Source organism: Paroedura picta, chromosome 6 (genome assembly GCF_049243985.1).
Source record: "Paroedura picta isolate Pp20150507F chromosome 6, Ppicta_v3.0, whole genome shotgun sequence".
NCBI classification, from domain to species: Eukaryota; Metazoa; Chordata; class Lepidosauria; order Squamata; family Gekkonidae; genus Paroedura; species Paroedura picta.
In genome coordinates, this window is record NC_135374.1 from 1,665,091 (window position 1) to 1,680,571 (window position 15,481).

Consider the following 15,481-nt stretch of genomic DNA (forward strand, 5'->3'; position numbering starts at 1 on the left):
TTTCTGTCTATCATGCTTTCATCCTACCCTTTAGCCAAAGCGCTCAAGGGGGACTGCAAGGGTCTTGTTTGCCTCTGTATCCCAAGAGCCATGCTGGACTATGAGCCAGGCTACCTGTTAGGGCAGCCACGAGTTCAAGCCATGAGCACCAGGGTCACTTGAGAGAGAAATGTGGCCATTTTTGTACCAGTTGCAATTTCCGGGTCAGAGCCAAGGGCAGGCCAGCGTTGAGTGGCCTCTAAAGCTGTGTAAAGCTGCTTACACTTGTGGCTATCGCTTCATCCTCTGTCAGCAAATTCCACATTTTAATCACAGTGTAAAGAAGCGTTTCCCGTTTCCCTGCTGAACCTACTGCCCCTCGACTTCACTGGCTGCCCTCCAGTTCTGCCGTTGGGAACTGCCTAGCTTGGCTCTCAAAGAGTATGGGACTGAGCCAAAGTTGCCCGTGGTGGCGTGGGGACTTAAACCCCTCGTTGCTTTCCCAGTGCAAACACCCTCCCCCCTGTCCCGTCCCGATTCCCTGTTTCGGGGTGGCCTTATTTGGTCTCTCCTGCATTTTAACCTTGGCTTTCCAATGATTATGGTGAAAGACAGGCCAGAACAAGCCAGCCGCTTCTCCTGTGGCAAATGGACCGGGGATTTGCATGCCCTGCTGGTGGTGACAGCAACGTCCCCTCCCCTTAAGCTGGAGAGCAGCTCTTCCCCTGAGCCCGGCCTTGGGAATGCTGAGGTTTTCTTCCCCGGGGAGCTGAAAGGTTCTCCTGAAAAACTTCCTCCGGAGCTATGTGGGCTCCAGCGGTGAATCCGAACTCTTTGCACTGCGGGGAGACAAAGAGGTGGCTTGTTTGGCCTCACAGGCGAAAGCGGCCCCAGAGGCCTTTTGGCAGCTTCTTTGTCTGAATTGCCCGTCTGCCTCTCCTGCAAGCCTATATTTAGGGCCCTCCAGACAGCCCTGGGGGAGGGGGGGAGGTGCTGGCAGCCCCAGACCATAACAACTTGCTCTCCAAGGACATTTAATTAATCTGGAAGGTACCTGAAGAAGGGTGCATGCACCCTGAAGCTACTTCTACATACAATTAGACCTGTTGGTCTGCAAGGGGCCTCTGGACTCTCACATCGTCCTATTGCTTCAGACGAGGGGTAGTCAAACTGCGGCCCGCCAGATGTCCACGGACTACAATCCCCATGAGCCCCTGCCAGCGTTCGCGAATGCTGGCAGGGGCTCCTGGGAATTGTAGTCCGTGGGCATCTGGAGGGCTGCAGTTTGACTACCCCTGCTTCAGACCAACATGACCCCCCCCCCAAAAAAAAAAAATCTATTCTGTATGCTGGTTCCTCTTGAGCAGATGAAAGAGGCCAGAAACACCATTATGCAGATCATAATTGCCTGGGCAAGTAGGAAAAGGATGCTTTAGGATGCTTAGGGATAATCCTGCATTGAGCAGGGGGTTGGACTAGATGGCCTGTATGGCCCCTTCCAACTCTATGATTCTATGATTCTAGTTCAGCAGCGGAATAGGCTGCCTAAGGAGGTGGTGAGCTCCCCCTCACTGGCAGTCTTCAAGCAAAGGTTGGATACACACTTTTCTTGGATGCTTTAGGATGCTTAGGGCTAATTCTGCGTTGAGCAGGGGGTTGGACTAGATGGCCTGTATGGCCCCTTCCAACTCTATGATTCTATGATTCTAGTTCAGCAGCGGAATAGGCTGCCTAAGGAGGTGGGGAGCTCCCCCTCACTGGCAGTCTTCAAGCAAAGGTTGGATGCACACTTTTCTTGGATGCTTTAGGATGCTTAGGGCTGATCCTGTGTTGAGCAGGGGGTTGCACTAGATGGCCTGTGTGGCCCCTTCCAACTCTATGATTCTATGATTCTATGAGAACAAAGTATGAATGAATTGGCATCATTAAGACCAACATGGCTTAATTCTGGGGGCAAGTTTTTGTGTGTATCTGAAGAAGGTTGGTCACCCATGAAAACCTAGCCCCAGATTTAAACTAGGTTGATCCGAAAGGTAACGCTAGGCTCAAACTGCATCGGCCCCTCACCGTAATCGCTCTCCGTTGTTCCTGCTGAAAACAGACTTCTCCTTCGCCAATATATGTTCTGGGTTTCCCTCCCCACGTTCCCAAAATACATTCTGGGGCAGCTTAGCTTGGAAGCCTCAGACTTTGACCTCGTGCCGGATATTACAGTCCTGGACGCTTTCAAAAGCTTCAGTGCGCAGTTCTGCTCAGGGCTGCCTCTTCGAAGCCTCTTCAAGAAGTGTGGAAGGGACACGTCTCTTCGGATGCTTCCCTCTTTCTCTGCCCCTCACAACCCTCTCGCTCATCCACTGTCACCTGCCACCCCCTTGAGCCTTCACAGAATCAGCCTCTCTGTCAGATGGCTCTCCAGCCTCTGCTTAAAGATCTCCAAAGATGGAGAACCCTCCACCTCCCGAGGAAGCCTGTTCCACTGAGGAACCACTCTAACTGTCAGGAACTTCTTCCGGATGTTTAGATGGAATTTCCTTTGAATTCATTTCATCCCATTCGTTCTGGTCTGTCCCTCTGGGGCAAGAGAGAACAACTCTGCTCCATCGTGTCCGGCCAGCAAACTGCTCATGATATCCGCCATTTTAAAGTGCGAGTTGGTGAATCCCCCAAAAGTGGACTCACCAACCTAAAAAGTGCTTTCTGCCAGCGGATGACCAGCCAGAAAAATGTATAGAGGTGAAAAAGTGCTACCTCCGCCTGCAATGTCCCACCCACACACCCGCCTCCCTCTCCCTTCTTACGGGAGATGGGAAGTGCTTTTTAAAAACTGAGAACAGCGCGGAGCAACGAATAGGCAGACAAGTGTGCGGGCGATGCCAGAAATAAAAATATTTTTTTCCAAAGTTGTGACAGAAAGCATGCCTCTCTAAAGCCCCCCGCCCCGCCCGAATCAGGAATGAGATTAATGTTTAAAAGACTCGTGATTCCATAAGGGTGATGTTCAAAAAGTATTATGCATCTATGATTAGATGTATAGGCGTTTAAACAGAGAGGTATGAATTAAAAAAAATTAGCAGGCATTGCAGAATCGTTAAAACATGGAAAAAGGGGATTGGATGCCTGGCTTGATTGACAGGCGGAAGAGAGTTGTGTATAAAGCACGTTGCTCTCTTCCGCCATTTCCAGCAGCCGTTGTGGAGGGTGAGACGCGTGAAAAAGCGGCAGACTAGAGCGAGACAGCAAAAAGGTGAGGAAGGGCCGGGAGAATATTTAGTGTTACACCATTCAGCTGCTGTAATGCTATTTTTGCTGATGTGCGGAAATGCCCTAACACTTGTTTCACATTTGCATTCTATACAGAACTTGCTTGCTTACTTTCAAATTATTGCAAACCATTACAAGTTTCTAAGAAAAAACTTTCCTCTTTCTTTGTACATTTCTGATAATCTTACTATTTTCGTCTAGTTTCCTTTCCTTTATTCTGCAAAACCACAGGTCATGGAATCACAGAACCATAGAGTTGGAAGGGATCCTACAGGCCGTCTAGTCCCACCCCCTGCTCAACGCAGGATCAGCCCTAACCATCCTAAAGCATCCAAGAAAAGTGTGTATCCAACCTTTGCTTGAAGACTGCCAGTGAGGGGGAGCTCACCACCTCCTTAGGCAGCCCCTTCCACGGCTGAACTGGACTCCTAGAATCCTAGTGGGAAGGGTCCATGCAGGCCATCTAGTCCACCCCCTGCTCAATGCAGGGTTAGCTTCAAGCATCCAGGAGAAGGATCTATCCAGCCGCTGCTTGAAGACCGCCAGTAAGGGGGGCTCACCATCTCCTTAGGCGGCCACTGGCGGCCCACTGCTGAATTAAATTGATTGTGGAATTTTTTTCCTGATAGCTAGCTGGTTCCAGAGTGGTAGCTGTGAACATTCTGCATTGTTTTGGGGTTGGATTAGATGACCTTTGGTGTACCTTCCACCTCTATGTTTCTTTTGCGTCTCAGTGGCTCTTAGTAGAAGCAGCAGGATGAAACCCCCATGTACAGAGGAAGCATACCTCCTTAGAGCAGGGCTTCCAGACAGGGTTTCGTGAAACAAGGGTTTTCCTGATGGCCCTGGAAGGGTTTCCCAAAGGGATCAGAGTTATATATACTAGTTGTCAAGCCTGCTGCAGTCTAAATGCAGCGGGTGCTAGCAGCAGGAAGGGGGGGGCAGAGGTCTCTGAGGTCTGAAGGTGGCAGGACCACGTTGGGCTGTTCCTTGGGCTCCGTGGTGGCGGGTGGGCTGCGGTGTGCCTGTGGTGGAGAGTGGAGTCCTTGGCGCAGCCTCCTGCGTGTGCCCTGGGGCAGCAGTGGGCATGTCCGCGGGAAGGGCACCCGGTGACTCGGTGGGTTCAGGGCCTCCTCCTCGTCCTGTTTTGCAGTGGGCTCCACGCGCAGCATCAGTGCCTCGTGGGCGTGCCTTCTGTGGCAGTGGGGTTGGCGCCTCCATGTCTCTTTCCTCGGTGGCTCCTTGCGTGGCGGGGCTCCCTTGTGGCCGCATGTCGGTGTCCGGTGTGGTCTTTGCCGGCTCCGGGCCCTGCTCGTAAGTGGGCGGTGGGGGCGGCTCTTCGACGTCGTCACGGCCGTGTGTAAAGCGGTGCTTGGGCAGGTGGCTTGTCCTTGTGCCCACGGGTGGCAGGCATGCTCCGCCACAGCAGGCGGGCGGGTGTGTGTGTGTTCAGGGTGGCGTGGCAGTGAGCGGCCAGTGATGGGGCGTGAGCCATAGGGGCTGGTCCAATCAGAGTGTGGCCAGCTTTGATTGGCCCTATTCCAACTTGGACACCCTGGACTCGCCCCACCCCCCAGCCAGTTTCCAAAATATTAAGAGGAACCATGGGAAATATATACTCAGGCGATATGCCCCGCTCCCCACTGCCAAATGGCCCATGATGGGCCTGGAGGGGGCGGGAAGGGGAGGGCCCCCCGGTGGGCGTGTCCAGAGCTCTGCTTCCCAACCCTTTTCTGCACAACTGCACAACCTCTTTGGCTTCTCGAAGCCCGAAGGATGTGTCAGGGGGGTCTCAGCCGTTAATAAGCCGAGACAGGCTGCCTCGGAGACAATAGGGCCGTCCTGGTTGTGGGGCCTCCTGGTTGGTCCCGTAATTGGCGGGTTGGAGCTTTCTGCGTTTCCCAGCAGTCCTTTGAGGCTGGCCGGCTCCTTACTCCTGTTCCTGGACATCCGTGTGGGCCGTGCCAAGTTCCTGCCCAGAATTCAGCCTGCCACGCTGCGGAGCTTGGCCGGAGAGCAGGGCGCACCTCTCGGACGGCTTCCCGGGGAGGAGAACCATCGGCCCTTGTTTGATGTGGGGATGATGGGGAGCCGGTCGCTATAGAGACGGCGGCGCTGGAATGTGGTCGCGGCAACCCTGAGGAAGCTGGGCCGGGCCCAGTGGTCTTTTTCACGCCCGGAGGGAAGCCGCTGCCCTCCAGCCTGCCCCGGATCCTACCGGAACCACAGATGAGAAAAGCTTCTGAACTCAAAAAGCTGCCGTTGAAACAGGCTCTGTTCGTCTGGGAAGTACGGCTGCACTTTTGTTGCATTCGAAATCCCAGCCACAAAGGAGGAATGCAGCGTAAATAAGCCAGACACAAAAGCAAACACGGCGGCAGGCAGAATACCAATTCGTTTAATTAGGAGGTAGAACATGCACGGAAGAAGGATGTGGACAAACTGGAGCGTGTCCAGAGGAGGGCAACAAAGAGGGAGACCAAGACGTAGGAGGAAAGGTTGGGGGAGCCTGATCCATTTAGCCTGGAGAGGAGACGACTGAGAGGGGATCTGAGAACCATCTTCAAGTATTTAAAAGGCTGCCATGTGGAGGATGGAGCAGAGTTGTTCTCTCTTGCCCCAGAGGGACGGACCAGAACAAATGGGATGAAATTAATACAAAAGAAATTCCGTCTAAACCTCCGGAAGAAGTTTCTGCCAGAGTGGTTCCTCAGTGGAACAGGCTTCCTCGGGAGGTGGTGGGTTCTCCTTACTTGGACCTTACAGTTGGAAGTTGTTAAGCAGAGGCTAGATGGCCATATGACAGAAATGCTGATTCTGTGAATTTAGGCAGATGTGGAGTGGGTGGGCAGGAAGGGAAGTGTGAAAACAACAATAAAGGCACAATGCTGTGAACAATCGGCACTATATTGACAAATATATGCTGATTTTATCAATTTAGGCAGCTGGGGAGTGGGTGGGCAGGCAGGGATGTGCCAGGGCTTGTCTCTTGTGGCCCCTCCTTGCAGACCCAGGGAATTGCTGATTGCCACTGGGGGATGGGAGGTGAATTCCCTCCAGGCCAGGCTGGATTCTGGAGATTTTTTGGGGGGTATCATTTGGGTATGAAATTGGGGTCACTTTGGGTGGGCAGGTAGTTGTGAGTTCTTGCATTCTGCAGGTGGTTGGATTAGATGACCCTGGAGGTCCCTTCCCACTCTATGATTCTATGTAACTATGGCACAATTATGTATTTAGTAACAATGTTAAAACGTTTCCAAACTGTTCATAACTTGATTTCAAAAGTTGTATTTCAAGCATTGCTTTTAGCTAGAAATGGAAAAACCGCTCCAAACCCTCATTTGTTGCTGTGGTGTTTAGGAGATTAACTGGCCTCTGTGGAAGAGAAGAAGGATTATTCCTGTTTTAAAGCTGGAATCCTGTTAAAGTAAAAAGATTTCATAGAATCCTAGAGTGGGAAGGGACCTCCGGGGTCATCTAGTCCGACCCCTTGAAAAATGCAGGACACTCACAACTACCTGCCACAGTGACCCCAATTTCATGCCCAAGTGGTCCCCCCCAAAAAACTCTCCAGAATCCAGCGTGGCCTGGGGGAGATTCACCTCCCATCCCACAGCAGCAATTAGCAGTTCTTTGGGTGAGCAAGGAAGGGCCACAAGAGGCAAACGCTGGGACATCCCTTCCTGCCCACCCACTCCCCATCTGCCTCAGTTCATATAATCAGCATATATTTGTCAATATAGTGCCGATTGTTCACATCTCTGTGCCTTTATTGTTGTTTTTACACTTCCAGTTGATAGCAGTGCTTGAAACGCTTTGTTTGAAGAAGTCTTTGAACTTCTGTCTTTTGGATGCCAATCTTTATCCGTTGTTTCAGCAGCTCAGTCTTATGGAACAGAATTGTCCATTTGAAATCGTGTTGTGCGCAATGTTTTAACGTCTTTTGTAAACACAGTACTCTGTGCTAGTTGTGGTCATGTTATAGCCCCTAATGAAATGAGTTTGGATATTGGCAAACGCCGTGTTGAATTTTGCTTTTGTGTCTGCATTCAAAATCCATCCTTCCTCCTCATTCGGTTCTATTGATTTCCGCCGCTTACATCCCACCTTTCTCCCCGATGGAGCTTACATTATTTTTGTCTTCTTCATTTCAACCTCACAACACCCTTGCGAGGTAGGGTAGGTTGAGCGTGTCTGATTGGCCCAAGGTCACCCAGCGAGCTTCCCTGGCAGAGGAGGGATTTGAACCTGGGTCTTCCAGATCCTAGTGCAATAACAATAGCATCAATAACAATTTTTATAGCCCACTCTTCCTAGTAAATGACAAGGCATATACAATAAATATATGCCTTTCACCTGGACATTACTAAATCTCTCTTGCAAAGATGGACTGACGGTGTGGTGAGAGCCTGCTGTAGTTTCCCACATTTTGCTGCACCGAGGTATCCATTCACAATACTGGCAGGGAATGAGTGGGAGTCAGAAAGGCTCAACCCTGCAGTTACGTAGCCAGATGCCAAGCCCTGCTGAAGACAGGCTGGATTGTTTGAGTGACCGCTTCCTAGGCAGAGGCCCGAGGTGGGCTGCCTGCTTGGGGGCCCTGCCAGGAGCCAGAAGTCCTCCATCTAGGCTGTGTTTTGGGGGGAAGCGAAGGATGCATTTCACGCTTTATTCCTATACAGGCCAAGTTTCAAACCAAAACACTGCAAAAGGCAGTGAAAATGCATCCTGGCACTTCCTTTTGAGCATGCAAAAGATCATGAAAAGCATAGAGAAGCAAAGGCAGCTTCCAGAGGGGACGGGAGAAACAGATTTTATTTATTTATTTATTTATTTATTTATTTATTTATTTAGATTTATATACCGCCCTCCCCGAAGATGGTGCAGAGGGCCATGAGTAGCTATGAGCCACAAGGGGTACATGGAGAACTGTCTGGGGCAGGGATGCTCTGTCTCCTTGGTGCTGGGGGGCCACAGTGGGCAGGCTTCTGGCCCTGCTGGTGGATCTCCTGAGGGCCCCTCAGTGAGCAGCCTCATGTGTTCATCTTTTTTGGGAACACCGTTCCAAGAGCTGTCTGCCTGAACCTGCAGGCTGCAAAACTCTGAGAGATTTCCGCTCCAGGGAAGACTTTAAAACCCTGCTCTTGGCTCCTGCCATTCACAAGACGGACGTTTAGATCTTGCACCTCTCCTGTTCAGTGGGACACAACACAGGTTCCAGCTCAAAAGCTAGGCTCAAGGGCCCAGCGTCAGCAAGAGAAAAGGGAAGCGGGTGAGAACTGGGTTTCGCTCCGCTGGCAGAAGTGCGGTGAAGTCGAAGCCTTCCTCATAATCCTCAGCACCACTGCAGGATCCGGCCCAGGGAGCAGCTTTCAGTCTTGGGATGGGCGGCTGCGGGAGAAGAGCTGGGAAGTCCTGCTCCAGCTCCCGAAGAAACCTGGCCCCGAGACAGTGAGATAGGCCACCTCCTCGAATGCAGAAATGTAGCTTCTAAAGAGCCAGCGGAGACTCAAAGCAGCCTAGAATCTCTATCCCTTCCTCTCCCCACAACAGACACCCTGTGAAGGAGGTGGGACTGAGAGAGCTCTGGGAGAACTGTGACTGGCCCACACAGCTGGCTGCATGGGGAGGAGGAGTGGGGAATCTTAACCACTTCACTGTGTCTTCAGCTCCTGTTTCAGGGTACTCCGTGTGAACCTGCTTGGCTGGAGGACTGTGATTTAGTTAGTCTTTGTGCCGCAGGGAAAACAATGGTTCCTGCCCCATTGTTCAAGCACATCAAGTTCTGCTTCTGGTGGGGTTTGGCCGAGAAGAGGGGAAGGGCACAAGAGGGAAGTGGCCAGTTTGGAAGGGTTCCAAAGGTTGCACCCAAAGCAACGCCTGGGGCCAGCAAAGAGAAAGCGTTTGGCAGCAAAATCACACTTGACACTTAAATCGGCATGTTTGTGATCAATTGTACTTGTACGTGAACATGATAGAATCAGAGAATCCTAGAGTGGGAAGGGGCCATGCAGGCCATCTGCTCAATGCAGGATCAGCCTCCAGCATCCAGGAGAAGGATCTGTCCAGCCGCTGCTTGAAGACGGCCAGTGAGGGGGAGCTCCCCACCTCCTTAGGCAGCCCCTTCCACTGCTGAACTAGACTCCTAGAATCCTAGAGTGGGAAGGGGCCATGCAGGCCATCTAGTCCCACCCCCTGCTCAGTGCAGGATCAGCCTGAAGCATCCAGGAGAAGGATCTGTCCAGCCGCTGCTTGAAGACGGCCAGTGAGGGGGAGCTCCCCACCTGCTTAGGCAGCCCATTCCACTGCTGAACTAGACTCCTAGAATCCTAGAGTGGGAAGGGGCCATGCAGGCCATCTAGTCCCACCCCCTGCTCAGTGCAGGATCAGCCTCAAGCATCCAGGAGAAGGATCTGTCCAGCCGCTGCTTGAAGACGGCCAGTGAGGGGGAGCTCCCCACCTCCTGAGGCAGCCCCTTCCACGGCTGAACTAGACTCCTAGAATCCTAGAGTGGGAAGGGGCCATCCAGGCCATCTAGTCCACCCCCTGCTCAGTGCAGGATCAGCCTCCAGCATCCAGGAGAAGGATCTGTCCAGCCGCTGCTTGAAGACGGCCAGTGAGGGGGAGCTCCCCACCTCCTTAGGCAGCCCCTTCCACGGCTGAACTAGACTCCTAGAATTCTAGAGTGGGAAGGGGCCATGCAGGGCATCTAGTCCCACCCCCTGCTCAGTGCAGGATCAGCCTCCAGCATCCAGGAGAAGGATCTGTCCAGCCGCTGCTTGAAGACGGCCAGTGAGGGGGAGCTCCCCACCTCCTGAGGCAGCCCATTCCACTGCTGAACTAGACTCCTAGAATCCTAGAGTGGGAAGGGGCCATGCAGGGCATCTAGTCCCACCCCCTGCTCAGTGCAGGATCAGCCTCCAGCATCCAGGAGAAGGATCCGTCCAGCCGCTGCTTGAAGACTTCCAGTGAGGGGGCATTTCAGGGAAATTCAGCCACACACCATTAGGTCTCTGCACATCCTTTAATAAGTGTTGGGTGGGAGGATGGTAGCCGAGTGCAGGGCCAGGCTGGGGGAGATGTGCAAAGGATTCCTGCAAACCTTGTGTTTGAAGCAGCAAAAAATAAACCAGGCATCTCAGAGGTCTCACACCGGTGGCTGTATACAGCCAGCAGCCCTCAGGATCAGTGTATCAGGAGCACAGGATTGTTTTTTAGCATCAAAGATCCAAAATTGATATGCTTATTTTAATCGGGCTATGACACTTTGAAATGAACAAGGATAAAAAATACAGCCATTGCTTAAGCACCAACCATGGGCATTCTGTTCGCTTCTTGACCTAAGTGATTCTGATGGGGGACTGACTCCCTCCACTGTTTCGTTTGTTTGTTTTTAATTGATCAGTTTTAAGAGGGGCAGTCAGAAATTCCTATATTCTAACCCATGAATCTGCTGATATCATAGAATCATAGAATCACAGAATCATAGAGTGGGAAGGGGCCATACAGGCCATCTAGTCCAACCCCCTGCTCAACGCAGGATCAGCCCAGAGCATCCTAAAGCATCCAAGAAAAGTGTGTATCCAACCTTTGCTTGAAGGCTGCCAGTGAGGGGGAGCTCACCACCTCCTTAGGCAGCCTATTCCACTGCTGAACTACTCTGATTGTGAAAATATTTTTCCTGATATCTAGCCTATATCGTTGTACTTGAAGTTTAAACCCAAATCCTGCCCAGGTTCTGCCCCCAATGTCTCCAGGTCTTTCCCCTCCCAGGGCTGACAACCCCGGGCACCAGCCCTCCTGCCCACCCCCAGCCATAAACACGGCATCGCAGCCCTCTCGATGTGCTCAGGGGCCACCTCTGTGCCTGGTGGCGGGTTTTGTGGGAGTCAAGACAGGCCCAGTCGGGACAGGGCGGGAGAACAAAACCCGCTTAGTGTCCCGGCTTAACGCGAGACCTCTGGCTTCTTGTTGCAGGCCCCTCGCGAGAGACGACCTGCGCGACCTGGAGGAGCCACCTGTACCTCCGCCGGCCCTCTTTCCTCGGGTGAAGTCGGGGGAGCAGCACGGGGCCCCGGATATTCCTTCAAGGCCGCCCTTCCCCTTCCAGGCAGAGCTCGGTAAGTGTGCGTCTTTCGGCGAAGACAAAGAGACAACTTAAAGGAATAGGCAGGCATGTTTTGGGGTTTTTTATCGTTTGGTAGATTTGCACACGGGAAGCGATGGGACATATGCAGCCAAGTAGGTGCAGGGGCTAAGAGCAGTGGACGGGACTCTGGGGAACCAGGTTTGATTCACCGCGACTTCTCCAGCCGGGTGATCTTGGACGAGTAGTGGAGATGTTTTACAGCAGAGGTAGTCAACCTGTGGTCCTCCAGATGTTCAGGGACTACAATTCCCATGAGACCCTGCCAGCATTCGCTGGCAGGGGCTCATGGGAATTGTAGTCCCTGAACATCTGGAGGACCACAGGTTGACTACCCCTGTTTTACAGCGGTTCTCTCAGCCCAGCTCAACACAGCCCCACCTACCTACAGCATGTCAGTCATGGGCAGAGGAAGCGGAGGCATAACCAGCTTTCGGATAGTGGAAAGCTCTTCTTCCTCTTCCTCTTCCTCTTCCTCCTCCTCTTCTTCTTCTTGAAATCCTTCTTTAAATAGAGAGTACTTAAAATTCTCTGCCAGAGGATGCAGTGATCCCCACAGGTATGGATGGATCTAAAGGGGGTTCGGTTCCCAGGGAACAGGTCTCAGAGATCACTAGGCAAGCTGGCTGGAGGGAACCTCCACAGTCAGAGGCACTAATCCTCGGAATCTCAGAGCCAGGAGGCAGCATCAGGGGGAGGCTCTGTTGCTGGCCCCTGGGGGAGAGGGCAGGCTGGACTGGAGGGACCCTCCCTGGCCTGACCCAGCAGGGCTCTTCTGAGGGTCTTCTCAGGGGAAGGGCTCGGCCTCTCTGCCCTGTGGCTGGCCCTGCAGAGGAACTGGCTGGCCCCTGGGTGAGACGGGAGGCTGGACTGGAGGGACCCTCCCTGGCCTGACCCAGCAGGGCTCCTCTGAGGGTCTTCTCAGGGGAGGGCCTCGGCCTCTCTGCCCTGTGGCTGGCCCTGCAGAGGAACTGGCTGGCCCCTGGGGGAGAGGGCAGGCTGGACTGGAGGGACCCTCCCTGGCCTGACCCAGCAGGGCTCTTCTGAGGGTCTTCTCAGGGGAAGGCCTCAGCCTCTCTGCCCTGTGGCTGGCCCTGCAGAGGAACTGGCTGGCCCCTGGGTGAGACGGGAGGCTGGACTGGAGGGACCCTCCCTGGCCTGACCCAGCAGGGCTCCTCTGAGGGTCTTCTCAGGGGAAGGCCTCGGCCTCTCTGCCCTGTGGCTGGCCCTGCAGAGGAACTGGCTGGCCCCTGGGGGAGAGGGCAGGCTGGACTGGAGGGACCCTCCCTGGCCTGACCCAGCAGGGCTCTCCTGAGGTCCTTAAGAAGGCCTTGGCCTCCCTGCCCTGTGGCTGGCCCTGCAGAGGAACTGGCTGGCCCCTGGGTGAGACGGGAGGCTGGACTGGAGGGACCCTCCCTGGCCTAACCAAGTGGACTCTTCTGCCATTCATAGTAAGGCTTTGTCCTCTCTACCCTGTTACTGGCCCTCCAGAGGAACTGGTCAGCTGTTGTGTGAGGCAGGATGCTGGCCCTTCCTTGTCCGACCCAGCTCGATTGGCCTGGTGTTCTTATGAGCTTTTGGACGAGGACAGGCGTGGGCAGGTGGTGGGAAGGCACCCACAGGGGTGCTCAGGCCCTGGGGCAGGGTTGGTGGGCAGTGCAGTTGCGGGTTCTGGGCAAGGGCCATCTTGTGCTTCCTCTCAGTCCGTAGAGGTCCTTGGACGGGCAGCAACTCTGCTTGGCTTTTGTGTCTCCAGATGGTGACTCAGACTATGAGGATCCCCCGTTTGAGGAGGAAGTAGACGCTCCCACGGAAGAAATGACTGACAAGGTGGGTCTATCACTATGGCCGCCAGCTCAGGGTTGGAATTGCCTGGAGATTTTGGGAGGAGACCTTGAAGCCAGCAGGACAGAAGGCCTAGATTGCACCCTCCAGGAAAGCTGCTCTTGGCTGTCCGGAAATCAGTCAACATGGTGGGAGATTTCCTGGTGCTACCTGGAGGTTGGCATCCCTCGAAGCAGATGTCTCATTGGTAATCTGTGAAGGTCCAGTGGTCTCTGGACCTGGGATTTCTCCCCTGCTGCAGGGCTGTTCATCGTGGGCTGCTGGTCTTCTCCAGCCCGGCTCTTCTGATGCTCTCAGACCAGCCTGTTCTAGTCCAGCTGGGCTCTTCTTGGGCCCTTGTTTTCACTCCCCTGGGTCACATTTTCTCCTAACCTGCCCCAAGGGGGAAAAAGCTGCCGGCTTCTCAAAAGGAGCTTTGCACGGCTGATCCAGGGGCTAAAAATAGAGGGGTCTGCTGCTGAACCACATCCTGTTTTGTGAGCGTCAGAGTTGCAGGGGCAGAGAAGTCCCCACCTGGGGGAGAGCCGGTCCCTTCCCTTCCATCTCTGCGAGGGACCTGGCAAGGCTGGAGCGTTGGGTGACGGGGGGAGGGGCTTCATTTCTCCGGGGCGATCCATGCGAGGAAATATGGAAGGCACCTCTGCAAGGGAGGTTTTCTTCCTTTTCTCACACAGCCACAGTTTCGTCCCGTCCCCCCCGCAATCCCAGGGCTGACACACTGAGTCAGCTAGACAACTCTTGCACTTGCCTGCAAAGGGGGCCGCTGTGTATTTTAATAAACGGCATCAGTAAAATAGATGCATGCGTTAAAATTTAATAAGAAGGCTGCCTCCTGTGAATTCCGTAGCCGATTTTAAAGTTATTGTCATTATTGTTTCGTACCTTTTATATACTGGTAGCCGGGCCTGGCGAAGGTGGAAATATGCCTGGCCGGCTACCTTCTTGACCTGAGCCTCCATAGTTAGGGAGGTGTCAAGGGTCACACCCAAGTTCCCGGCCTGGGATGCAGTCCTACGTTGTGTTAACCCTTCATTCCCTCTCTCTGCAGGGAGGGATCCAGATCACGCTCGACGGTTCGTCTCGGCGGGCTCTTCGGTTCAACAGCCTCCTGAGTGAGGACGAGTTGATCGAGGATTATTTTAAGGAGGAGTCCCCTCCCAGGTGAGGGCCACTCTCTCCTCTCTCTCTTTCTCTCTCTCTCTCTGTGGATGTACAAGGGGTGGGTGTCTTAACCTGGGACTGTGTCGGGGACCCGCTTGCTAACTGAAAAAACAGGGTGCCCCTTTGAAGAAAACGTCACGCCAGGCCTGGTGAACGATACAACAGGAACAAGCTTTATTTCAGCAACGTGGAGTCCGCTGGTATGGAGTAAGAGCTTCCACCGAACTCCAGGTGGAAGCTCCCTTTTATACAAAACCCACCTCCTTAGGCTGTATTGCCCCACCCAGTACTTGCGGAGGGAACATGCTGATACAATCATGACTCATGCACATATGCGAGGTTTTCCGGGGTTCCTGATGGCCCATTTTCCTGGAACAAAGGGCCATCTCCGGGCCCTTGTCAAAAGGTGGAGGGGGACATTGAGGTTCTTTAGCGGCCATTGCCACCTCAACGATCGGGTGGGGCGCCCAGCTGCCGGCTTGCCTATGATCACCATGCCCTACCTCCGTGATCGCGGGCGCCTCTGATGGCGGGGTTCGGTCCGGTTCCCAAGCCACCAAGGACCGAACCACGACATTCTGCCCCCCCAAAGGTCCATTCTCCAACCCCCCGGGACGGCCAGGATACCGCTTGTGGAAACGTTCAGTGAGTCGGGGCGCAAGGACGTCCGCTGCCCAGACCCATTCCCGGTCCCCCAAAGCGAAGTCCTTCCATTCCACGAGGTACTGCAACTTCCCCCTGTGGAGTCTAGAGTCCAGGATATCCGCCACCTCGTGGTGCTCCCCCCCCGGCAGGACCTCGGGCGCTGGCGGGGAAAACACGGGGTGCCAAACGTCACCGTCCGGAGTTTTTTTTAGAAGGCTCACGTGAAAGACGGGATGGATGTGCCGGAGGTTCTTGGGGAGCTTGAGCTTGACCGAAACTTCGTTGATCGGGGCCAAGACCTCGAAAGGCCCCAAAAACCGAGGGCCTAGCTTCTTGCTGGGCAAATTCAACCGTAGGTTCCGGGTGGAAAGGTAAACTCGATCCCCCGGTCGGATCTCCTCAGCTGGTCGTCTCTTCCGGTCGGCGTCCTCTTTCTGCGCTGCC

General features: G+C 53.8%; 1 protein-coding gene across 1 annotated transcript in view; it reads left to right on the forward strand.

The window, feature by feature from the left end:
- Window positions 1-15,481, forward strand: part of ARAP1 (ArfGAP with RhoGAP domain, ankyrin repeat and PH domain 1) — a 123,023-nt gene that overhangs the window by 44,451 nt on the left and 63,091 nt on the right. The window contains exons 6-8 of the mRNA XM_077344153.1: window positions 11,218-11,360; window positions 13,143-13,216; window positions 14,280-14,392. Coding sequence (XP_077200268.1) covers window positions 11,218-11,360; window positions 13,143-13,216; window positions 14,280-14,392 — 330 coding nt within the window. The remainder of the gene's footprint in view (window positions 1-11,217; window positions 11,361-13,142; window positions 13,217-14,279; window positions 14,393-15,481) is intronic.